The sequence below is a fragment of the Perna viridis genome, chromosome 5, assembly GCF_037379345.1.
Source record: "Perna viridis isolate PV_CMFRI_1.1 ecotype Kerala chromosome 5, ASM3737934v1, whole genome shotgun sequence".
NCBI classification, from domain to species: domain Eukaryota; kingdom Metazoa; phylum Mollusca; class Bivalvia; order Mytilida; family Mytilidae; genus Perna; species Perna viridis.
In genome coordinates, this window is record NC_142449.1 from 18,093,054 (window position 1) to 18,118,452 (window position 25,399).

Below are 25,399 nucleotides of genomic sequence, written 5' to 3' on the forward strand. Positions count from 1 at the left end.
TGAAAGTTTATTTCTATCTAAACTTTTGTAGGCCTAATATAGGGGATCATCTATTAAAAGTTTTTTTTTCTATCTTTTATACTTGAAGATATTGGTTTAATATTTAAATGTCGTTTTTCACCTTTTAAGGGCAATGACTTGAACAAGGAGTTGTCCTACAACATTGACCCAAATAAGACTTTTGCAGACCTTACCATAAGGATCATTTATATACAGTGAAATTTTTTTTCCCTATCTATTATAGTTTTCAAGATACTGGCTGCAGACGGCAAAAACATCATTTGTGGCCTTTCAAGGGCAATAACTCTAACAAGGAGTTAACGTTGTTAATGAAAATTGATCCTGAATTCAAAGTTGTAAATCTGCATCAGCTTTCAAATTCACTCTATCTCTTCAAATTTTCAAGATATAGTCACAATTAAATGATTAGCCCCTTGATCTATTTATAGTTTTGGTATGGCCATCTTGTGGTCTCAGAGGAGATTTAAAAACAAAAGTTAATAGACATTGGATGCCAAGTGATGGCATAAGCTCAAATAGACTTTGGCGAGGAAGCACAGTTACATAGACTGATCATTTTCCAAGAAAAAAAAACAAGTACGTCCTATTTTTCAGTCTTTGATATCAACAAACATACTTAATCCACATCCAGTGTAAAAGGTACCCAGATCTATTATAACATTTTTGTACCTTGGGGATTAAAGAAGCCAGTCATCCAGAAAACATCAGGCCTGCCAGTAAACACCCAGTAGTTAAACTGATCATTTCTCTCCAATAACTCTGTGAACCAGAATCCAAGTGTTGATGACTGCCAAGATATCTTTTTCCACAGATTAGGAACTCTGGCATCAAACATGTTATCTAAAGCATCCCTCAAGTTCTAAAAACACATATTTATAAAACATTCACATTTGTACATATATTTACTCAGATAATCCTAAAGTTAGTCCATAAACAGCTGTGCTTAATTCACATGATACATCTGTCTCCTCATTTTTGTATTTAATGTCTGGTAATTTGGACATTGAAACTAGAAAATGATTAAAAACAAATGGGAACTTTTCAAAATGTGAGATATTTGATGATTATCAATATTCATAGAAAAGTTTTCGAATATGATATATGATGTTAAGATGTAAAAATAGAAAAAAAACATTCACCATGTCAAGGTCAGTATTTCATAGTTGATAAAAATGCAGTATATCAACTGAATGTTCATTTCAGCAGATAAAAACAAAGGACCAAATACTTAACATATTTTAAAAATTTACTTTATAGTTAACAGCTCACCTCACTCATAATAATAGTACCATCAATAGCTAGCTTGAGATCTGTCAGAGTGGTCCTGACCACACCAATAACTTTCTGCATTCTATCTATCTCTTGTTTCAGAAAGATGTTTAAAGGTTGTAAGTGTCCATACTTCCTTAATCTGTCTTTTACCTACAAATAAATAAGTTGATTGTAAATCTGTAAAATCATTATTGGTAAAGAGAATAGTGCATCAATAACTTTTAAACATCCTTGAACAATGAATGCATGCCTCAAATTAAAAGCATCACAAAGATTTTACACAATTATGCATTGTGTTGAAGATTTAAAAACTACTATAACATTATTTTCCAAATCGTGCTCATTTGATCAATCTGTGTTAATTCCTTACCTCATGAGGTATATAGTCAGGTGGTAGTTTTCCTAACATATCACCAGCTAGTCTATATACAACACTTTCTCTGGTCTCCCCACTACCACCACCACTATCTTTAGGCTGGATACTCATTATAGTCTCCAATACTGATGTAGCCATCTTTGTTTGGTATCTGAAGTCAGTTTATAATCATAACTTACAGATCTAACAGAATCCATAATATTACAAGGTTCTTACCAAAAAAAAAAAAAAAAAAAAAGGAAAAAGACATTCAAATGCTCATTTTTTCTTCTAAAATATTATTCAAACTGAGAATCATGCAAAGTAAACTATATGTGCATATGCATCTATTAACTATAACCAGTCAAAAATTATATTATAATGTAAAGTGTTCCATGGAAACAAAGATATCTAGGATTATTCAATTAATGAATCATTTCCTGGATGAATTTGTAATGATTGCATAAAATATAAACCACTAAATGGATTGTAATCATAACTGTCAAACATAACATTATGTAAGATTTTCCCCTTTATATCACAGAAAGATAAAGATGGCATTTGAGTAAGTAATGATAAAAAGCACAGAATTTCTGATTTGATAGTACTTTAAAGATAAACTTGCATCTAAACTAGAATTACTGACTATGGCTAAGCAATTCATTGCAAAAACCTCACTTCACATCATATTATTCTGATTATTACAATGAGAAATAACTCCCCAAAAAAAAAAAAAAGTTATTCAGAGTAAATATGCAAGAAAACACAAATAAGGAAATTTGTTGTGAAACTAACAGACTTTTGACATTCAAAATTTTCTGCAAATGGATTTATCTTACGTTATATCAGCATTAGGATGTAGACCAAAAGCTTCAGGAGAATCGACAAGAGGAAGTTGTAGTATAGCTCCCATTACTTCATCCATTGTCTTGTATTTAGGTATTCTATACCCTGTGTAGAACTGGAATGCATCAGTGAACATGAAGTCACCAAACCATACCTGGTTAAAAGAAAGTTTAAGTGGTAAGAAGTGTCCAATCTAATATGACCATACAGCTGGTCCTAGTGTTCTTCAACTTGGATGACTTAATGTTTGGGTTAAGGATACCTTTTTGTCTGGTCCAAAAATTTGTTTTATGTAAAAAAGCATGTAGTTCTAGTAAAAACTGGATTAATTGAAACTTTGATGGTCTTGAAGTAAATTTACAGCTTTCCTCTTAACAAAGGCAATAGAAGTATTTCCATGCATGGTTCTAAATTAACAGAGCCTGTCAAAACATTAACTGGGGGCATGTTAGGACCTCTCTTATAAGTCAAGATTGTTAAACAATGATTCCAAAACTTGCACCTATCATCACACAGCAAATTAAATTTCAATCTAGATGAATGGACTAAAATAGTACATGCAGATGAAATAACAGGTTTTCGTACTAGTGAACTAGGCACTGCTAAAGTAGTGATGGCATGATCTGCCTATGCAAAAAATGCTTGAGTCGTGTGTATTTGATATAATTAGAAACATCTGCATCTAGAAATTGCCGAAGAAAGGTTTAAGGCTGGCTTCTCATGCCTGATTAGGCAATTGGAATATGCAGTTGTTTAGTGCAGTCCCTTTCCAGTTCTTATAAGTATTTTACAGGAATTTAAGGAAAAACTCTAGATCACCAGTATACATGTATAATAATTGAAGAAAATATTTGTAAATGTGTAGCATCCCCTCAGTATATAATGATATCAACTGCGTGACTATGACCTTTGACTTAAAAAAATTATTATTTATTTTTTCACAGAATTTCATACACAAAAGTTTGCAAAAACCTAAACAAAAGTAAAAAGAAGATGAATGCACCACATTTGCTTGAAAGATACTGGTTTTAGAGAGATCAGATGTGTTTTGAGGTGTTACAAGCTCACAGTTGTGTTTAGCAAGAGAATAAAAATATTTAGAGTTAAGGTCTTACCCTGCCATATGTATTCAGTAACCTCTTGTCATAATCATCTGTAACTCTGCCACCATACTGGACTTCACCAAGCATATATCTGACAGTGGTCCAGGAAATTCCCTGTTATTAATTAAAAATGACCTGCATTTAACATGTTTAATGTTAGGACTGTTGAATAAACCTAAATATTCGCTTGAAAATTTAACAAATTGTCAACTATGTCAGTACTTACCCCCCCCCCTCCCCCCTCTCAAAAAAAAAAACCAAAAAAAAAAAAAACATCACCAAAACATGCACTTAGATATATTTTTTTTTTTTTTAAATCTGACCTTTTTAGGATCAACATCATCAAGATGATTTTGCACGAACTGTACACTAGCTCCCCAATCAGCTGTATTGAATTCATATGGAATATTCCAACCAAGTGGACCAAATTTTCTTCTTTCCTGTTAATGACATAATTATTTCTGCACATAAGTAAAACAGACTTGTCATCTACAAGGTATTCTCCAAAAAGAAACAAAACAAAGGGAACAAGAACTGATAGAATTTATTTTTCCTTATGGTAAAAAAAATGTAGATTGACAAAAATCAAAATAGTTACCATATTTTCCAGACTATAAGTCAATATTTTTTTTCATTAAAGTGTCAGACTTGACTTATCGCCCAATTCGACTTATCTAAGGATTTTTAAAGAAAAATATTCATCAACAATGCATATCATTAGATTTGTTTAGTCCACTTTTGATTGCTTTAATTCAAAATTTTTGGTGAACTGCAATTAATGAAAGCTGCCACTCAAACAGTCAAACTGGAGATTGAATTCGAATATTATTGATCATTGACGCTATCCTTTATGAATAAATATGATGGTGTTAATAAAAACTCAGAAACTTTAAAACCACTAAAATATAAAAACTCTAGAAGATACGTTAACAAAACTCACTTTTTAACTTGGAAAACATTATCGAGTATTTTGGAGTTATCGGTCCTTTAATATGCAAATTTATACCCATTTACAGTATTCAAACAGTCAAACTGGAGATTGAATTCGAATATTATTGATCATTGACGCTATCCTTTATGAATAAATATGATGGTGTTAATAAAAACTCAGAAACTTTAAAACCACTAAAATATAAAAACTCTAGAAGATACGTTAACAAAACTCACTTTTTAACTTGGAAAACATTATCGAGTATTTTGGAGTTATCGGTCCTTTAATATGCAAATTTATACCCATTTACAGTATGTCTCAACACATTCGCACGTGGCTCAAATTATAATTCAATTAAGGTGTTATCTAAATTGCTAATTGCAACCAAATTTGCAGGTAACAATTATTTTTTTATTTCATTTCATAATACCAGGTAATATTGTTTACATATACCGCTCGCAATTATGACCAATTCATCAAACAAATTTCCCGCTTATTTCACACATGGCTGCCCACATTGGACATGTTTACGATTTCGTACTTCTAATGATCTATGGCTTAAGAGCCACTGACACGCCATTCAATAAAAATAATTGAACTTGCGGACAAAGTACACTTTAACAAAAACACAGATATTTATTCAATTCAGAAATCTTATACTCAGTAACACTGCTGGAATAATATATTGTTGAAAACAAACTGCTCTACTCGGATCTTCGCTGACACGTACAATATCAATGACCCTTGACTTATATGCCGAATTCAACTTATCTATGCTTTTATCGTCAATTTTGGTCAGAATTAAGCAATTCAACTTCTACTCCACATTGACTTGTAGTCTGGAAAATATGGTACATTCCAGAAAAAACTAATTAAAAATATCAACTGGTAAGATATTAGTAAAAGATTATTCAAAGTAACTTGTTTAAAAATAAACATTTGAGTATAGGATCCAACACATGGTAACTGCTAAAAACTTTGAATAATAGATAGGAATAGAATCCTCTAATACCTGAACAACAGTATGCAAGAATGAAACAGCATACAGTATGGTTTTCCACTGTGGCATGTTGCTAACATCTAAGAAATCTTGTGTGATACTGGCATATGTTCTCTTTAGACCAGCCTTTATACCCTGGGGTGGCTCATTGGTGAACTTAATAGAAGTCTATGAAACAAAAATAACATCTTTGTACAAACTTATCCAGCATCTCTATAAAACAATATAACAAGCCTAACAAACATTCAGAAGATGAATTTAAACAACTCTCATTTATAGAAAATTAGTGGTTTGTTGTAGAAAGTTTCAGTCATATCAATAAAATTTTTAGTTTGAAAAATTAAGACTACATTGCTGTATTTTTTGTCTTAATCAATAAATTTGTTTTTAACCCAAACTGACCTGTAGTAAACTGATAGGAAATCCTGGATGAGGTTCTGTAGTGATCCAGACTCTGAACTGTTCATGTATCTGCTGGGTTTCCATCAGTATGTCAAGTAACTCATCCATGAACATTAAGCCCAAATGGCAATTCTGAAGCAATGCCCATCCTCCCTAAAATCAAAGCGGTATTTATAAATACTTTAAATCATATCCAGTCTGAAGAGTAAAGGTCAACTAGAATACTGATTTAAGTCAGAAAGGGTCATACCAAAAGAAAGTGTTTACAAAATGTCAAGTAACTTTCTGAACTAAAGTTCATAAAATGCACCTGAAATATTAGAAATATGGTGGCCATATAATTTGAACTATCAGAAGAACAGGGACAAATACTGGTACTCTATCTTGGTTTGAGAGAACAAAGAATGGAATTAAGACTAAGAAATGCTGTCACTATTTTTTTTTCTTTATTTCTCCTAGTTTTTAGACATATGGAAATTGCAAACTTTACCCATGTGATCTAAAAGTAGCAGTGGCAGGCACATTTTATGGACAATCAGCTTGATTAATAGTATTTTTAAGGTAAATACTCAAAAGTTGCTGGTGACTAAAATTACCACTCACTAAACAGTTAAGATGAGTAGATTTTGAAATAAAAGTTAACAATTAAGTACCATTCTGTGTAAGAATCAGGCAATAGGTGGCACATAATTCTCTCAAATTTAGTCAATTTTGCCTAAAATATATTCAGTACATCTAGAAAACAAACAAAAAGCTACATAAGTTTATTCTGAAGCATCTGTGACATAGATATTTTTTGACTGCTTGTATAGGGAAAGAGTGTGGGAAACTTTTCCAGCCATTTTTCCATTGTGCATTTTAATTAAATTCGACCTATCAAAATCTTAAAAAGGCAAATTTTACAAACACTTTGATGGTTATTTCTAGTAGTTATCAGGTATAATTAATTAGTTAATGCAATAAAATCTCTGTGTTTTTTTTTCCTTCATGTGCCACACCTTATATACATTTTGCGCGATTCTTAGACAAAGAAGTACTTGAAGAAGATGACAGATGAAAAGTGATGACAGTAGTTCACATACAGCAACTGTCTAAGTGAGCTAAAAATGAATTTCTTCAAAAATATTCCCACAATTTCTTCTTACCAAATTCTAATTATCTTCAAATGATAATGAAAGCATGTACGATACAGTGGATTCCGCTTAATTGCATAGCCTATTTGCCAGTAAAAATTATGCAAATAACCGGGCTATTCTTATAACCGAAATTACGATTTTACCGGAAGTGTGAGTTCAGGTAAGACAACGATACTGTGGATCAACCAGGGATATCACTGTTCAACATTTCTGATCTGGTATTTAATTGTTATAGACCTTCTCATTGTATTGTTCTTTTATCAATAAATAATAATATATATTGTGTTTGTCTTGTTTATTGACCTTCTTTATGTTGTGTGTATTTATAAGTAAAACCACGTTTCTCATCTATAAATAGTCTAGTAATTTCCTGACCTTTCTACGAAAGCAAATCCCATATTTCATATTTCAGCCAGGATTCAGTGTAATATTCATCAATGTTTGCAGTTTGTGGACTTTTGAAATGGTCTGTGTGTTTTTATTCCTCTGTTCATTGTACACTGATAGTTGTGTATTATACGCGTCATTGACCTCGATATATTCCTATGAAGTGTGGATAGTATGGGGCACCTTAGGGTAGTTGAATTTCATTAGACATTGTACTGAATGAATGACTTTTAATTTTCGTATAATATTTATGCCTAGTAACCCAAGCTCACTCAAAACTGTTCAGCTCATTAAAGAAAATTAAATTTACATTGATAATCGTTTGTAGTCGGAAGAATTTAAATAGGGACAAAAAATACCCCAAGCCGAACCTCAAGCTGCATCATAAGGTGATGTTCGGCATGTCGTCAGAAGTCATTGTTCACCTAGGTGCTTGTTTATTTTAATGTAATTAGAAATCATTTATATTGTCTTTTATGTCCATGATTTTTTTAATCCATTATTAACACCTCCTGATTGATGATAATCTAGTTTTTACAACAATAAATATGATTGACATATTTATGACCCGAAGGCTTAAAATAGAATTTGGGAAAACCTGTCTTTACCTGGACGAGGCAAAATTCTCTATGCAATAAACCAAAATGCACCTCCAAGGCCTATGCAAATAAGCGATTTTTTCCCTAATAGAATAATAGGAAATGGTTTTGTGCAGAAGAAAATTATGCTAATAACCGAAATATGCAATAAAGCGATATGCGATTAAGTGGAGTCGACTGTATTAAGTTGGGCACTATGTACTTTCTTTGAGATTGTGCTAACAGATGAACAGACGGTTGAACTGAGAGAAAACCCACATTGTTGATGCATGCAGGGCTCAAGTTAGTGGAGTTTCTTACCAAAGGTTTTAAGCATTTATCATATATAAAGTAGTAAACATAAAGAGAGCAAGATGAAAAGAAAAATGATAATCACAATCATAGAGAAATTCCATTAAATCTAACTGTTAAAGTTAATATATGAACTAGACTCTCTGACAGATGACCAAAGCAGTTGTTTATTTCTGTAATTATAGTAAATATCATTAAATCATTCATGCATTGAAATTCTGAAGTTTTTCTTCAAAATTCTAAAAAAATATGGTGTTCAAACAGTGCCTACACACTTACTGATTGCATGAACTGATTTATCAATTTTCTGGCATGAATTTCCTGACCCTGTCCCATAGATATAGCTCTGAATTCTGAAATAAAATGACACTGAATAGTAAAATATGTGGAGATGAAAATTACTGTGATTTTTGTGCATAAAAATACTTACTCCCCTACAAGCTGTAACATCAAATCACTTACATTCCAAAAAAATCATACAATCAAATGCAATCATAAAGAGGCAGGAATGCTAGAGGCTGAGGAACTGTCAGATGGACAGAATTTAAAGCAGGTGGAAATGCATTGATCCATATAGAAAATGGATACTGTTGCTACAGTTATTTATGGTGCAAACATACATATCTATGGAGAAAGAGCTGTATAATCAATGCTCCTAATACCTAAATGCTGGTGGCGGAATATTCAAATACACAAAAGTCATCATAAAACACAGATAGTTCTTAAAAACCAGTGAACAATTTAAAGTCTTACTCTAAAGTCAGTGTTGCTGCTCTTGTGCCAAGTTGTCTTGTTTAGGTCATGTGACCAACAACAATTCCTGTAATTTCTAGCTGCATATTATGTAATATTATAGACAATTTTTAAGCAGCACCAAGTATATCTAATTTGACATCTCTAACATATTTGCAAGCTTAGCTGGCATATAACTTGTGTTAAATATTATATCACAATTAAAGAACAAATTCTGCTTTTTGCGGCACTCGTGATTAATTGTTCAAGTAATTTCCTTTATGTAATAGATACCTAATTGTAATTTCTTAGATAGTGCCTCTATTTGGTTAGTAGGATCTGAACCCATAGACAGAAGACAGACTAATGGGGTCCTAGGATCACTCTCAGCCCAAGTCTCTTCTAAGTTCAGCAGTACTGCCTCAGCATACCTAAGTCCCATGGAGTCTGCTATATACTTTCTTGCTTGTGGTACTGTTCTGTCTGGACACCATGATCTATGTATTAAGAAATCACTGTGAGTGAAACTAAGAAAAACATCATAGTTAAGGTTGAATGAAAAAACAAAAAAAAAAAGACCAGTTAAGATATACATGTATCAAAATTATTTATCAAAATAAACTTGTAATAAGTGGCCTCCAATACAATAAAATCTATTTAAGTTATATACCTGATCAATAGCAGTTTTCTAAAGCTATCAAGTGATGTGTGGTATCCATCTGGCATGTGTTCTTCTTCAGGAGCATCAGTATCAAACCAATTCTTCCAACCTTTCTCATTTCGAGCTACCTATAAAAATAATTTTAAGTAAGGCCAACATTTTTTTATAATCTTATAAATTTTTTTACAGGACTGCTAACCCTATTTTAGCCAAAAACAAAATAAAAATAAAAGTACGTGAATGTCATTTTATATTTGTAAATTCCGCTGACTCCTGGAAAATTTGTAAGAAAATCCCAAGCTAAAAATAAAAGAAAATAGGTCACGAGTTTTCATTGGATGATTAAAAAAGAAGCGACCAATCAGCAATTGTTTTATTAAACTGAAGATCAATGTCCGACCACAACAACAAAGCGGATGGAGGGTCAGCCTACGATTATTTCAAACCGGTTATTATTGGAAATGCAGAAAGGTAAATCTTTCTCAATCCGTCAACAAAATAATTGACGAGATTGTTGATGAGAAGGCTGCACTGGCTATAACAAAGGTGTCCTGCCACTGTCTCATGAACATTTTTGTTATGCAAACAACTTCACAAGGATTTATATATTTAACTCCATGATCTGTATGATAATATAATAAATGCAGTATTATGCTAAAAAACCAAACAACATTCTGGCATACTGCCCAACAAACCAGCCCGCAATATTACACTAAAAGTTATGTCTAAATCTCAACATATTTTGTAACACAGTAAAAACCTACTGCACATAATTTGCATTTCACAAAACAAGACTCATCCAACATTCCACCACTGCGATTGATACTGATGTAACTATTTCAAACCAATTGCAAATTCAAAATAATCATCTTATCTGGAAAATGCTCCTCTTTAACCACCAAGAGATAAGATTATCCTCTATGGTTAAATTAAAGGAATCACATTTATATACTGCCTTGGTAAACATCTTGCCTATAACTACAATTTTATCTGGCTTGGACAGCTGCTGATTACTGGTCATTATAATAAATGTACATGTCATAATTGTAACATAGACTTCTATAAATTGAACTACCAAATTACATAAACCAAATATGGACAACACGGCTCATCTCAGCTGCAGCTACAGCTTTGTATCAAGATCATTTCACCTACTAATAAAATCCATTATCAAAACCAAGGGTCCGGAAATTTTGACAGCCCATGTTGGACATTTTATCAATTTTCAGCCGACATTCGTGTCAGTCTTTTACCTGTCTAGATCAAGAATTAACTTTAAAAATCCTTAGTTATTTAAAGATAAATATTGGAATTTGTGTTATTCAATCACGTACTCTGTCTTTTACAAAATATCTGAACGAGTGAACAAATTGGTTGCGACCACACATGGATTTTCTGACATGTAAACAAAAAAATTGTGCCTCTCAGACTTTTTCATCACATCGGCAAACAGCCAAAAACTTCTGAGTGACGAAAAAAATGTTGATTATTTTTAAAATAAAATTGTGAATACATTTTGTATATTAACATTAATGGGTTGTTGACTTCTGTATTAAAAAGATTCAATCGATGAATTAATAATTACAAACTACAACAGAATAGTAGTTTCAGCACCATGTGCTTTTGTTACCACTGAAAGATTGGCGGGAAAATGATGGATTTGTCAATCTTTTCCTTTATTAAATCCAGTAGTAAATGTATGAAAATTCTCAGAGTTTCTTCAGTTAATTCATATATGCAATGGTGCTGCACATGTAGCTTTAATTAAATTATGCAATCAACTAATCAATTACAGGTAAAATCGCAGTCACAGGTGGCTGCACATGGGCTTATTAATATTGAGGTACACCTGTCAAATAATTTCAAATAAACAATTAGGAGACCTGTAGACAGGATGTTTATACAGTAATAAAACCAGGCTGACTGTAATTTATAAGGGTTGACATTTTTTATGTCCGATATTGGAAAATGGTCGTTCTTCATTTGCAAAATTTGTCGGTCAATGACCGGCATCTTTTACCGTTTCTGGATCCTTGATCAAAACATATTATATCAATAAGATGCTGACATCCAGTCATACCTATGACACAATACAAATGAGATTCTAATAAACATAACTGATCAGTGACAATTAGATCAAATGTAGCATAGGTTCTGATGTATTTACCTAGACAAAAATATATTGAAGTGTTGAAATGTTTACAAATGAATTGAAATACCCATTCATAACACTTTCAAAATGTAGTCAAAAACTGGGAAAGGGGTACAAATGTATCTACACATCGAAAATATTTCATACACCTTTCCAAAAGCACTCCTGAAAGTGGATGAGTCAAAATCTGTGTGCATTTCATTGTGAAAACAGTATCAATCAGTCTTAATACTTGGAGAAGTAAAATGTATATTAAAATTTGGTATCAAAAGCTTTTACTTTTCACACAATTAGAATATATTATTTTTATTTTTTCCATCGACTCACCAAGATTTTGACTTTTATTTTTTATTTTTATTTGCTCCCCTTGACCCAATTTTTAAAAAGAAATTCCTTCATAAGAGATCATAAAAAAAGTTGGCCTTATTGATTGAATGTAAATAAACATGACAAAGGTCTTTTGATATACAGCAGTGAATATGTAGTAGCAAGAAGTAGAAGACATAAATTCTAAAAAGGAAAGACATAAACAGTGTTTCTCTTAATACCAAAAGTGGTTTTTGAACAAAGCACTGTAACATAACTTTATGTATTTGATTGTAAATATTTATTTGATTTTTACCTGGTTTAAGATCTCAGAGAATTGAGATAGACTGCTCAGTTGTACAAGATTTAACCATGTCATGTCTGATATCCACTTGGCTGGTTTAGGTGTCACAGCATTTAGATCCAAAGCTGCTCCACCTGAATTAAATTAACATAAATTGTCTGTTAATTCATTTTACAAGAGATGAAAGAACATTCAATTTTTATTGAACTTCTAAACACTTATTGTTACCAAAAGACAGTAAAGAAAGATTTTTACCTTTGAATGCAGTATCTAAAAACTTTTTGTGTATTTTTTCCATCACTAGGAAAGATACAACTTTTTACCCTAGCACACTAATTAATGGAAGTAGTGATAATAACCATTATTAAGTAAAATGAAATCACCATACCTTTGATGAAGGATTGAAATTCTTCAGGTTTCACTTTCCCATTCTGTAAATCTATCTTGAATGTTATTAACAAAACAAAGAGGAACTTGTGTTCCTCATACAATCCTCTACAAGTATATCTGAATGATTCAAAGGAGAGATACTCTATAATATTGGTTATCCTCTTTACTGTAACTGGACTCTTCTCTGACCTACAAATGTGAAGAAATGGGTGTGTATGAATCATTGTATTTGCTTATTTCAATGAACAAATATATAAATCATGTAAACTAGGATCATACATATATAGGTTTATATCTTAGTAGTACAAGTACATACAACAGTATAAAAAAAAAATCATTGAAAAATAAATCCCTAGTTTGCAGTACATAGACCAGTTGCTCACCTTGCCATGGAGATATCAAAGAGTCCTAGGAATTGTTTGAGGGAGATCTGATACATTCTATTCACCATACTCATATCACATATCAAGAAGTACAAAATACTTCCTCTAGCAGCAACTGAAAGACCAAAAACATAAATTAAATATCAATATGAACCATTTATTGGATTATGAAAACAAAATTAATTTTAAACTGTTAAGAAAACTGGATTAATGCTGTGGCACTTTCTTTGCCTGCAGTTTTGTTAGTCATAAGTTTTTGGCAAAGTCTTTTTCTTTAGTACTGCAAACATGGAATCAATGCTGTAAAATGGGTCTGTCATTCGAAAATGGTAATTTTTGTCCATTTCAGGCCATTTTTTTGCTACATGTGGGGTTCAACAGGAGCAAAACAGGAACCAAAGCACATTCATCCCACAGCTTGTTCACTGAGAAGGCCACTGAAGTCAAATAAGGTTCGTTGCAGTCATTAGTGTGAGGTTGGGAGTCTCCTGAAGGGTCACTTGTGTGAAAAAATGAGAATTTTTTTTTCAATTTTTGGCCTAAAACTGGAAGTAGTCAATACAAGGGGTTGACATAGAAATGGTAATAGATTCCAGACAAAATACAGCACTATAGATCAATTCTGCTCTGACAAGGGGCTGAGAAATGAACTCTACCCTCTAAAAAATCTCACTTTTTTGGGCAGAGGAAACTCATGACGTCTTTTTTCAGCTCTCCAGTAATTATTTTTTCTTTTAAAACTATATATCAGATAGTATCAATTTAAAGCACAGTCACACTGCTTGCAGATGGAAACAAATTAAGCTTTTCTAAACTAAGATTAACGCTGCCAGAACCAATAAAGCGGAAACTTAACCAATCCCGGACAAGTCCAGGTGCAGCATGACAAGGGTTAAATATAAATTTTGATTAAAGAAAACAAACATTTGAATTCTGACCTGGTCTGAATTCTTCTCTAGCTTCATTGATCTTGATTTCTGTCTCTGCAGCAACAATTAATTTTTCACTGACTTCAGCAGCTGTGACTTTGGTTGTAGACAGCACTTGAATCAAAGATTCATCATCAACTAAAGATCCCTAAAATCATTTCATCATTTTATTATCATAAACAGATTACACTTAGATAGAATCCAGAAAAAAAGGAACAGACAGATAAAATGTAGATGGCATTGACAAATTATATAAGACTTTAGAAGGATAATTTTAAAATTGTTTCATTTAAAAGAAAATGGAAGCAGAATAACATTCATAAATCATAATATAAATGAAAAAACAAAATTATGTGACTGAATGTTATGAAATGTAATTTTATTATGGTTTACACAGAAACAATTTTACGAGGTCAACAAAGCAGACACTGGCAAAAGCAGAAGTAAATATACAGTAAAAAAAGAATCGTAACAGTAAAATCCGGATTTGAAATAGTGGAAATTCACTAAAAATGGAAGAAAATCATCCCTGTTTACAGAAAAGTCTAATGATTGAAACACACCTTACAAGTAGTAATACAATATTAAAACAGCAGAGAGAGAAATTAAAGCAAAATAAGTGCAGCCGCCTGATTGCCATGCAGTATCACTGGTAATATGGTAGATTATAGAAGCAAGCTATTATAGGACGGTGCTATAAATTGATATTTAAATTATCACACATGTGCTATATAGATTACAATTAAGCTATATATTAGTGTCCACAACCACTTCTACTTACCTGTACAAGTTTTTCTAAGGACAAATTGAAAAGTAGCAATACTTGAATGAATACAATAATAATAACAGATACATAACTCAAAACATATAAAATTTTGTTCTCTCTTTGATCTATTAAGAGTAGACGCAGTAGATAATTCTGATTAATGACACTCTTGTAACTTAGAAATACAATATTCAGTTTCCAAGAAAATATAACAGATTTTAAATTCAAAATAACCAAACTATCAGATAACAGAAAAGATCACATGTCATTCATGATCATAACTCAAAAATCCTGACAGTACCTTTGTACTAGTCAGCTTGTACAGTAGATTGTCTTCAAGTTCTTGCATCTTCCTTTTATTGGTATTCACATCCATCATCAGCTTGGCTCTATCTGCTTCTAATTCCTGTAAAAAATTTACAAAAAATGTGAAGTAAGGGTTATGGCTAAACTGTGTTTCACTTATAAAGTGTAACAAATTGACTTTGCTTAAATTCTTAAGATAACTGGCCTTGTTGAAAGGATAAGGATACCAAAGAAATACTTTTTAATGGCATCTATCTTCATAGTGAGACTAGATTCATAGAATTTATAACAGAGAATGTGATTTGCAAATCCAAATTTTTTTTTGAAGATTGCAATTTGTTGAAAGGAATTAAAAGTCCTATATTGAACTACCTACATTAATCAGGTAAAGTGGAATTTTCAATAACAGTACACTGATCAAACACAAATTTAAGGACTGACTTACACTCTTTTCTGTTAAGATGACACGTCCAAGAAGCTGATCTTCTAACCCTTTCATTGTAACAGTGAAATCTATAATGGATGTTCTGGCACTGACCTATGAAATGATGTACAAAAAGTTTTTTTTTTTACTTCCTGAAAGAAAACCTAACAAATATTAAAGTATCATTGAGTTTTTTTTTTATTGTAATATCTCTAAAACGATCTGTTCAAGGGTAAATTTCCAAAAGTCGTATGAAAAAAATAAGCAAACCTTATTTATATTATTTGATATCTTAAAATATTTCAGTAAAATAAATAGTTGACCATAATAAAAGAATCTTGTCTTCAAGATAATTTATTACCTCTGGTGTATAAGCTGGGTTAGCCAACTTAGTTGTCATATACAGGTAAAAATTCTGCATAACATCACATTCTTTGTCTCCAACTTTCACCTGAAATGAACAAGATCTGATAAAATAAGCAAATTAAAAAGGCAATTTTTAAATTTTCATTCCTGAAAAGGAGTCTATGTCATCTATTCCAGACTTAAAAAAACTTTAATATAATATGATAATAATGCATGACAACTTGAAGGGACAGAGATGATAGATCTACAAAAAAAAACCTGCCAATTGCCTCACTTTTTTTTCTTGGATTGAAAACCAGAAAAAACTGTGAGCAATGCTCACTAAATCTATACTCAACTCCTCCAAAACACTTTTCTTTTCTCTTTCGTCTACCCCGGACTTGACTTTTTATAAGCAACTCGGCTGGTGTTTGTAGAAAAGCAGAGGACGCTTACCCTATTGGTGCACCTGGTCCATGCTCCCAGTTTTTATTGGAGTCTGAGTTGCTCATTTGCTTTTATTACTTTGTATGTACGATTTTAGTTACTCTGTTATGTCTGTTTTCTATATCTGGTCTTTGTCCCTGGATTTCATTCTTTTGATTACCACTATAACCTTGGTTCCCTTGATTACTCCTCCAAAACACAAAAATCTTATTTGTCGGCTAGGTACAGAAACATCCCCCAAAACAAAAAGAGTTTTGGTGATTCAAAGTGTAAATGAAATTTGAAATTTTTACCATATTAGGTTCATTGACATATTATCAAAATTCATTCTTGTTATATCCAAAAGTGTTATGTACATGTAACCTTAGAAGTGTTTAAGGTTGAGTCAATGTCCTCAGTGGCTTCATGGTTTCTGGCTGATAACAGAAATTTTGAATAAATTCAACAATATGTCAGACAAAGCTGTGATTTGTATGCAGAAATATTTCAAAAGCTCATCTAATCACTATATCACCAGACATCTAATCATTCCTTTCAATGGATGTTGAGAAATCTGCACTGGAAAATTTACAAATACTGCACATGTAAACATTTTAAGTCCCTCGGAAAACAGGAAGTAGGTAACCTAGAAAAATGGACAGGGTTCAGACACCTTTTTTGTTCCAATTTTCCAGGACTTTTCCAGGATTTTTAAAAAAATATTCCATACCCAAAACCACAAACAATTGCACATCTTTTTATAAGTTTTTCAATTACTGTAAGCATATTTATGTATGCCAAATGTTTTGAACACATTCATAAAGCTGGTATGTATTACCATGACTTCTAACAGGAGCAAAATCTAAGCTTCTTAAATTCCAGATTTACCCAGATTAGACTGCTTTGATCTATAAAAAACTTTGCCCTAATATTTCTGCCTTCAATATATTTTGGCCACTGTAGCTGATGAGAACTTTAGGTTTGAAACGCATGTCCTACGTGACAGAATTTTGTTAACCTTGACATCTTTAATGATTGTATTTTATTGTATTCTTCTTTTTTCAACCCACTTAAGTTGAAAAATAGTTTCCTGGCATTTTGTTTTATAAGGTCTTGGTGTTTTGACATTGGTTAAATCTGGTTCCCTTTATGACATTCACAAACAGAAACCAGTCCTTGAACACTTAACAGATTATTCCCCCTTGACTTACCTTCCCGAACGTGAGATAAAGAAGACTGTCAATTGCTTATTTTAGCACTTAATAAAACAAAATGTCATTTGAATAAAATTCCATGACTTTTCAAGGACTTTTAGCAAAAATACAGGATTCAAAGACTTTTAAGGCCTTTAATTTTCAAAATGGAATTCCATGACTTTTCAAAGATTCAAGGACCTGTACGAACCCTGAATTGAAAAAAGGCACACCATATAAATCATCATGCTTAAGCAATATACCAAAAATATAATCATTCCTTCCAATGGGTGCTGAGAAATCTGCGACAGAAAAAATCCAAGAACCACACATGTAAAAATTCTAAGTTGCTCAGAATACAGGAAGTAGATGACCTAGAAAGCTGGGAAGGGAGACATGGTATGAGTCATCATGTGTAAGCTATATACCAAATATCTAATCATTCCAGTAAAAGCCAAGAAATCTGCAATGGAAAGTTTTGTTACGGACAGATTGATAGACAGACACCCCCATCACTATATACTGTATAAATAAAGATTGCTTTTAATTGAGATGCAGATGTAGGATTGAGACACCCATCTTGACCATAAACACATTAATTTGGGGCTGTTATTCCATCCTTCATGAAGAAGTTTTCACAATATGGTCATTTAGCTACTGTGAAAGTTGAAAAATAAATGCCAGATCTTACTTTATATGTAGATCCTGATTTGATGAAGTTCTTCTCCAGCACATTATCAAGTGCAGGATCCAGCTCTTCTCCTATATCCTCTAGTAAAAGTGGACGACCCAAAGAGAGACAATCTTCAAGATGTGTACGAAAGTATTTATGATTCAATGAGGTCACCTGAAATGAACAACTATTGAGAATAAAAGCATACAAGATTTAGCAATGTCTAAACTACCAGAAATACAAATGTGTTTATAAGACAATGGTAGTTAAAATTCACTCTGTAATTCCTGCATTTGCACTTGGAAGATAATTCATTTACTCCCTTATGAAGTTATATTACATGCAAACTATTAGCATTTAGACAATAAAAATCCTATCATACAGGCATTAAAGTAAAAACAAAGCAGTTACATTTTGAGCAATGGCCTGATCCAATTTACCTGTAATTCCCGATCTTTCTCTCGACTTTTGATCCAGTTTTTCCCCTGACCCTGAGGATCAATCAGCAGTGGATATCTGGTAGCCTTAGTTGTGATGATACCATTCTGTACTGATAGTTCATCATTTGGTAAACCCTGAATATTCCACTCTCCAATCTGTTTTGGGAGAAAAGTTACACTTTTAATAAACTATAGCTCTAATGAGCTGAATCTCCAATCTGGAGAATTGAAATCATTTAGTTGCATCATTTGGAACAAATAGTTCATCAAATTTAAGAGGTCCTATACTTATATCATTTCTGCTACCTGCTGAGACTTTTGAGCAGCACAAAAATTGGATTATTTGTTAAGAGCATTGGGGTTAACATCCATATAAAGTTTCAAAACATTGGCACTTGCGGTTTCGAGATAGTTGATCATTAAAAATGAAAACATCAAGACAAAAAGAAAGGTAACTAGAGGCTCAAGAGAGCCTGAATCGCTCACCTGGTTAACCATTTGCTTTTTTAGAAAAACTTGAGGAATGAGACAGGCTAAGTTAAAATCAACTAAACTGTCAAATGCAGGAAATGCTTTTCATAGCATTTTCATGACCTGAACCAGAATTTTGCTAAAGGCAACAATTTTTGATTTTTTTTTCAAAAAACCAGTCTTATGACCCTTAAGTTCCATTTTTAGTATAGACAGCCATATCTATTCATAGATTAAAAATCACAACAGTCATTTTGAGCACAATACACTAAAGAACTATTATGCTTATTTTCATTCAATGATCTTAAATGGTTTTAGAGAAGAAGATTTTCAAAGCTGTACATGCGAAAAAAAAAAAACAACAAAAAAAACTGTTTCAGGGGCCGTAACTCCTACATTAGTCAATGAATGGTTTTAAAAATTTCGGCATAGGTCCTTCTCCTGATGCTTCACAATTTCACCCAATGCCAGAAATTTGGTAAAGGCAACGGTTTTTGAGTAATTTGCAAAAAAAACTGCCATCTGACCCCTATGTTCTATTTTTAGTAATGGCGGCCATGTTTTTTCATAAATCAACAATCCCAATGGTCAATTTGTGTGTGATACCCTAGGGAACATATATGTCAACTTTCATTGAATTCTGTGCAATGGATTTTGAGAAGAAGATTTTCAAAGTTGCACATGCGAAAATACAAATAAACCTGTTTCAGGAGCCGTAACTTCTACATCAGTTGACCAATCGTTTTGAAAATTTTGGCATAGGTCCATCTCATGATGCTGCACAGTATTATCCAAGCCAGAAATTTGCTAAAGGCAATGGTTTTTGAGTTATTTGCAAAAAAGTGCCATCTGACCCCTATGTTCTATTTTTAGTAACGGTGGCAATGTTTTTTCATGAATCAACAATCCCAAAGGTCATTTCATGTGGGATACCCTAAGAAACATAAATGCCAACTTTCATTGAATTCTGTGAAATGGATTTTGAGAAGAATATTTTCAAAGTTGCACGTGCGAAAAATGAAAAAAAAAAAAAAACTGTTTCAGGGACCGTAACTGCTACATCAGTTGACCAACTGTTTTGAAAATTTTGACAAAGGTCCATCTCATGATGCTGAACAATTTTACCCATGCCAGAAATTTGCTAAAGGCAATAGTTTTAGAGTAATTTGCAAAAAACTGCAATCAGACCCCTATGTTCTATTTTTTAGTAACAGCGGCCATCTTTTTTCATGGATCAAAAATCCCAACTGTCATTTTGTGCAGAACACCCTAGAAAACAATCATCTTATGTTTAAAACCTGTCAGTCCAGTAGTTTCAGAGGAGAAGATTTTTTAAATTTTGTCCACGACGATGACAACGGACGCCAAGTGATGGCATAAGCTCATTTGGCCTTTGGCAAGGTGAGCTACAAACGGACATCTCCAATAAGTGGAGTTGCATACTCATGTCAAAAAAATTCCACATGCCCAAATTGAAATCTTGGTTGTCATTTGGTAAATGAATGTTGAAAAAATGAATAATATTTGGTTGTCCTTTGGCCAAATATAGTTTTAACTTGATAGTTTCACTTGTCCCCAGCAATAAGACAACCTTTATGGTCATATAGAATTTCAAGAAAATTTGACCATCAATAGATCTCAACATGCTGAAAAATTTATAGTTTTGATAGTTTCACTTGTTCCCAGCAATAAGACAACCTTCAAGCTCATATAGAATTTCAGGAAAATTTGACCATAGATCTCAACATGCTGAAAAATTTAAATATGTCATAATTTGGCTTAACCTAATGGTTTTGGGTATATTCAAAATACTGCTGTCTGCCCCTATCTTTTATTTCAGTAATGTAGACCATGTTTTTTCATAGATCAAAAAACATAATGGTCATTTTGTGCAGAGTATCCACAAACAATCATACCATTTTCCATTTAATTCTGTCCAGTAGTATCAGAAAACACTTTTGAAAAAAACATTAACAGAACATAGAGGATGATGACAGACACAAAGTGATGAAAATACCTCACATGGCCTTTGGCAGGGTAAGCTAGAAAATAAGATATCGAGCAATAACCTTACATTTACTAACAAACCCTTGTGATCTATACAAAAAACTCTTCATGATCATAACTTTACTGTCTGGGATAATGCTACGCAAGAATATCCTTTCTATTTACTTACTGTTGTGTTGTCAACAAGCATACTAATCAGGTTCAATTCTTGAGAATATGGTATTTTCCTGGTGTACATCTCTTTTTTCCAATTCATTATCAGTTTGTCTCTGAACTCTTGGTTGAAAGGTCCAGAATATGACAAGAAACCAGTACACAGCAACACATCTCCTACTAATCTATAATAAACAACATCATAAAAAATAACACTCTGAAGCACACATTAATGCCTTTTCTTTATTTTGGGGTTTAAAAAATCATAGGGTAAATTATAATGTTAAACAAAAAAAACCAAACTCTCTCAAATTATTATTGAGTTATTTTCTGGTATATGGAAAAAACAGATAAACAGTTTTAATCAAAAGATGGGTATATGAAAATTTTACTTGTATAGAATATCAGTCAAACATTTTAACATAGATACATGCTTTGAAAGCTCTTTATAAAAATACAGTCATAATTGTAAAAAAGAACAACAGGAAAGTGAAAAATGGCAAATTTATTTTTAATTATGCAGATAAGAGAACAAATGGTAAAATCTGAAATTTGAAAATGTGGAAATCTTCTAAAAAATGAAGAAAACATTTCTGTAAAAAAAATGTATAAACTTCACCTTTCAATTTGTGCTTTGAACTGTTTACTTTGCTCTGTCCATCTCACTTTTTCTCCTCCCAAGCCTCCAATCAGGGCAGATGCTGCTTGCATCCTTCTCCTACAGGATTCAGCATCATCTAGCAAAATCTGTTTTTCAGCCATAGCAGCATCATACATTGCCTGCACTTTGTCCAATTCTGCCTGTTTCTCATCCAATTGAGCCTGTGCTTTGTTTAATTCTGCACTTGCAACAGCAAGTCGGGACTCTTGTTTGGCTAAGTTAGCCTAAAGGATTTGAAAAACCTAAGTAACTTTTGTCACATAGTAATTTTTTCTCTAATCAATAATAAACAATTCAATCAAAGTAAAAATTAAAATAGCAGGAACTGCTAATAATTCATTACATAGCATAAAAGGCAGCATTTTACATATTTGGAGAACAGTTCTGATGTAAGATGGGATTTTAATTATGAAAACATGCCATTTCAGTGGCAAGCAGGACATTTTGAGTTGGCACGCTAATCACAAAATTGATTTTTTAAAGTGAGAAAAAGGAATCAAACACCATCACTGGCTTCAAAATTTAAGACCATGAAATGTCAGACACTCCCAAGTGAGATTTCAATGTTCTTAAACTTGGCAAAGCCTCACAAGAGAACTTGAAATCATATCCTTGGGTGTCTGTGATTTTCTGTCTTTCAATCTAAGCAGTGTTAGATCTGACATATTGGCCATACTATTTCCGTGATGTTTCCTGGTTACATATCATACTAATTCTCATTCAAGACTTCAGTTTCATGTAAATATTCAGGTGAATTAATCTACTGGTTAGCCTACCTTCAATGGTAAAACTTCTTTATTGATTCCAAAGAAGAACGCCATGGCTGTAGTCCATGATAAAAGGCCAGATACACTTCCACACACTTTCTTGGCAGTTTCCAGAGTATAATCTTCCATGACAAAATAAGGTTCAAGGAGTTCTACAGTTTCATTGTTAATTGTATCTTTCTGGAAACTCTGCAAACTGGGCAGGAAACCTGAACCACTCATCAACTGCAAAAATATTTAATGTTTTATCTGCATGTGTATGAAAAAAATGAAACAAACCAGAAACTAAGATTTCAATTTGCTGAGATATATAAAAGTTTTTTTCCCTTTTATAACAATTATGCCGCCTTAAAAGGTAAGTTTTAATTCAGTATTCTCAAATTATTACTACCGTATATACTTGCGTATAAGTCAGATTTTTGGGAGTAAATTTTGAGTTGCTTAGAGGGGTTCCGACTTTTGAGATCTTGGCTGTGGGTTAAAAATTCTAGTTGGAGCAAGTGGGAGAATCGATGTAATGACAACTACCTTGAACAGTCAGATCAGCGCCACACTTGTGTATTGTAAAAGTCGACCTATATGTCATATTTGTTATTGTTGTGTATGCTTATAAAGTGATGAAATAAATGAATATTTGCAGTTTTATTTTTATTATGTCTTACAACTAAACTATCTTTAATAAATTTTGTATTTCCTGTATAGCTTCTTGTGTTAGTTATTTTCACTTACATGTCACATGGTTGTTGAATATATCCGAATACCAAAAAGATGGAATGAAACATGACTAAGCGATGTACTACAGTTTACAAGAAATATTACCAATACTAAGAAATAATTAAAATTTAATTTTAAATTGTAATAAAAAGATGTTAATATAATCATTATTGGTAATTTCATAACAATATAACGATAATGGGTATGGTGTATATGTCAAGGAAAACTGTCTTCATTGAAAAGAAAACAATGAAAGATGATTACTGGGTAAAAAGGTGTTATAAAATTAATGAGCAATCAATCCTTTGACCACCTTAATGGGTAATTAATTTATTAAAATCCTTTGATCTCAATACGTGTCCAAGTTTCCGTTAAAAAATAGTTCTTCACATTTCTTAGTTTTTCCTATTCTAATCTGGTCATTAGTTGTATAAACAAATTAGTGTAAAATGGCGGTCTTGCTTGGGTCACTGGTAAACAGTGAATGATGACAATTCAAATGGCTTGTTATGTAAATCATTTCAAACATGAGCAATTTGATTAAAAAAAAAACCAAAACATACACATGTTTATGTTGATCGGACACAACGTAAGCCCTGGATGTAAATACTTTTGCAGCAAAAAACAAAAAAAAAACAAAAAACCAAAAAAACAACGAACACATGATCATTCTTCACATTTTCCACCAAAAATTGTGCCCTTCTTTACAATTTCACTGATTGTTGTAACTGTAAAAATTCAGACTGACTTGTAAACAGGTCAAGGCTAGATTCCAGTCTTTTTTGGGGGCCTGAGAAGAGGGTTCCGACTTACATGCAGATAAACTTATTCATGAGTATATTCGGTACTTTTTAAAACAGAAAATTAGAAAGTAGAATTTCCCCTTTTCATACTATAATCAAGACTTTCTATCAAATGATTAATCTTCAATTTAAAGAAACAGCTACCATGAACTTCTTAACATACAATTCTAGGACCATGATATATATAGAAATTTTTTTCGCTGTGGTTACCTTGAGTGACTCAGACCATGATGGCTTACAACAAGGTCTCTCAGGATCTTGTGTCACAGGGTCCAATCTCTTTTGGAACAATAAGAGTACACAATCCATAATCCTCATAATTAGATGGGGTGGTTTACCAAGTTTCTTAACTGTAGCAATATCAGATGCTTTGATTGTCTACAAAATAGCAATATTTAAATTTTAAAACTTGAAAATGTATTTTTCCATCATTGTAGAAATACATAATGCTATGTAGCAGTGGCTTTATCTGATAGGCAGATCTAAATAATATGAGATCCATCAACTGAGTACTCCTTTAACTTAGTTGATAAAGTGCCAGGATTCTAAGTTCAGTTCCAAGCTGTTAAAATCATCAGGTTGTAGAGCCTAATGCATTACTGTTATGGATTAAACAAACCTTCAAGGCTGCTTCTGCTGTTTCTAGGGCTGGTTTGGCAGCTTCCAATTTTTCCTCTGCAAATGCCTTTTCTTCGTTAATTTCATCTACAATTTTCTGTGCCTTATCCTTTACCTTCTGCACTTCAGATTTCACTTTCTCTGCTGCTGCAGCACTTACAGTTACTTCAGCTAACACCTAGAGAAAAGATTTAAGATAACTGACAATTAGTCTGAGTATCATACAACTAAACACAAAATACCATGTAGACTTATATCACATCTAAAATTTTCATATAGCAGCTATTCAGGAATAATGAAACCAATTATTTCTAATATTCCTTTTTTAACATGTCATCAGTATGGCACACATAAGTATAACTTTCACTTTTATGTGTGTTGTAATGACAACAGGTATCACAAGTGTTTATGGTATTTTAATAAGAACTTATT

The 25,399-nt window shown here is 32.4% G+C and overlaps 1 protein-coding gene across 2 annotated transcripts in view; it reads right to left on the reverse strand.

Annotated features, from left to right (window-relative positions):
• LOC148616357 (dynein axonemal heavy chain 8-like) overlaps nucleotides 1-25,399 on the reverse strand; it is a 110,501-nt gene that overhangs the window by 1,979 nt on the left and 83,123 nt on the right. Inside the window, exons 63-87 of one of the 2 annotated variants that reach the window (XM_088583290.1) lie at nucleotides 24,969-25,145; nucleotides 24,560-24,727; nucleotides 22,842-23,057; nucleotides 22,024-22,289; nucleotides 21,421-21,589; nucleotides 18,774-18,929; nucleotides 18,352-18,507; nucleotides 16,058-16,147; nucleotides 15,718-15,810; nucleotides 15,268-15,372; nucleotides 14,210-14,348; nucleotides 13,272-13,386; nucleotides 12,887-13,077; nucleotides 12,511-12,632; nucleotides 9,746-9,864; nucleotides 9,370-9,572; nucleotides 8,623-8,696; nucleotides 5,931-6,083; nucleotides 5,541-5,696; nucleotides 3,921-4,037; nucleotides 3,610-3,711; nucleotides 2,488-2,648; nucleotides 1,664-1,820; nucleotides 1,291-1,443; nucleotides 691-880 (exon numbers count right to left, since the gene is read on the reverse strand). In XM_088583290.1, coding sequence (XP_088439416.1) covers nucleotides 691-880; nucleotides 1,291-1,443; nucleotides 1,664-1,820; nucleotides 2,488-2,648; nucleotides 3,610-3,711; nucleotides 3,921-4,037; nucleotides 5,541-5,696; nucleotides 5,931-6,083; nucleotides 8,623-8,696; nucleotides 9,370-9,572; nucleotides 9,746-9,864; nucleotides 12,511-12,632; nucleotides 12,887-13,077; nucleotides 13,272-13,386; nucleotides 14,210-14,348; nucleotides 15,268-15,372; nucleotides 15,718-15,810; nucleotides 16,058-16,147; nucleotides 18,352-18,507; nucleotides 18,774-18,929; nucleotides 21,421-21,589; nucleotides 22,024-22,289; nucleotides 22,842-23,057; nucleotides 24,560-24,727; nucleotides 24,969-25,145 — 3,748 coding nt within the window. Of the gene's footprint in view, nucleotides 1-690; nucleotides 881-1,290; nucleotides 1,444-1,663; nucleotides 1,821-2,487; nucleotides 2,649-3,609; nucleotides 3,712-3,920; nucleotides 4,038-5,540; nucleotides 5,697-5,930; nucleotides 6,084-8,622; nucleotides 8,697-9,369; nucleotides 9,573-9,745; nucleotides 9,865-12,510; nucleotides 12,633-12,886; nucleotides 13,078-13,271; nucleotides 13,387-14,209; nucleotides 14,349-14,981; nucleotides 14,996-15,267; nucleotides 15,373-15,717; nucleotides 15,811-16,057; nucleotides 16,148-18,351; nucleotides 18,508-18,773; nucleotides 18,930-21,420; nucleotides 21,590-22,023; nucleotides 22,290-22,841; nucleotides 23,058-24,559; nucleotides 24,728-24,968; nucleotides 25,146-25,399 lie in introns of those variants that run through there. The other variant, XR_015922164.1, reaches the window with a different exon arrangement.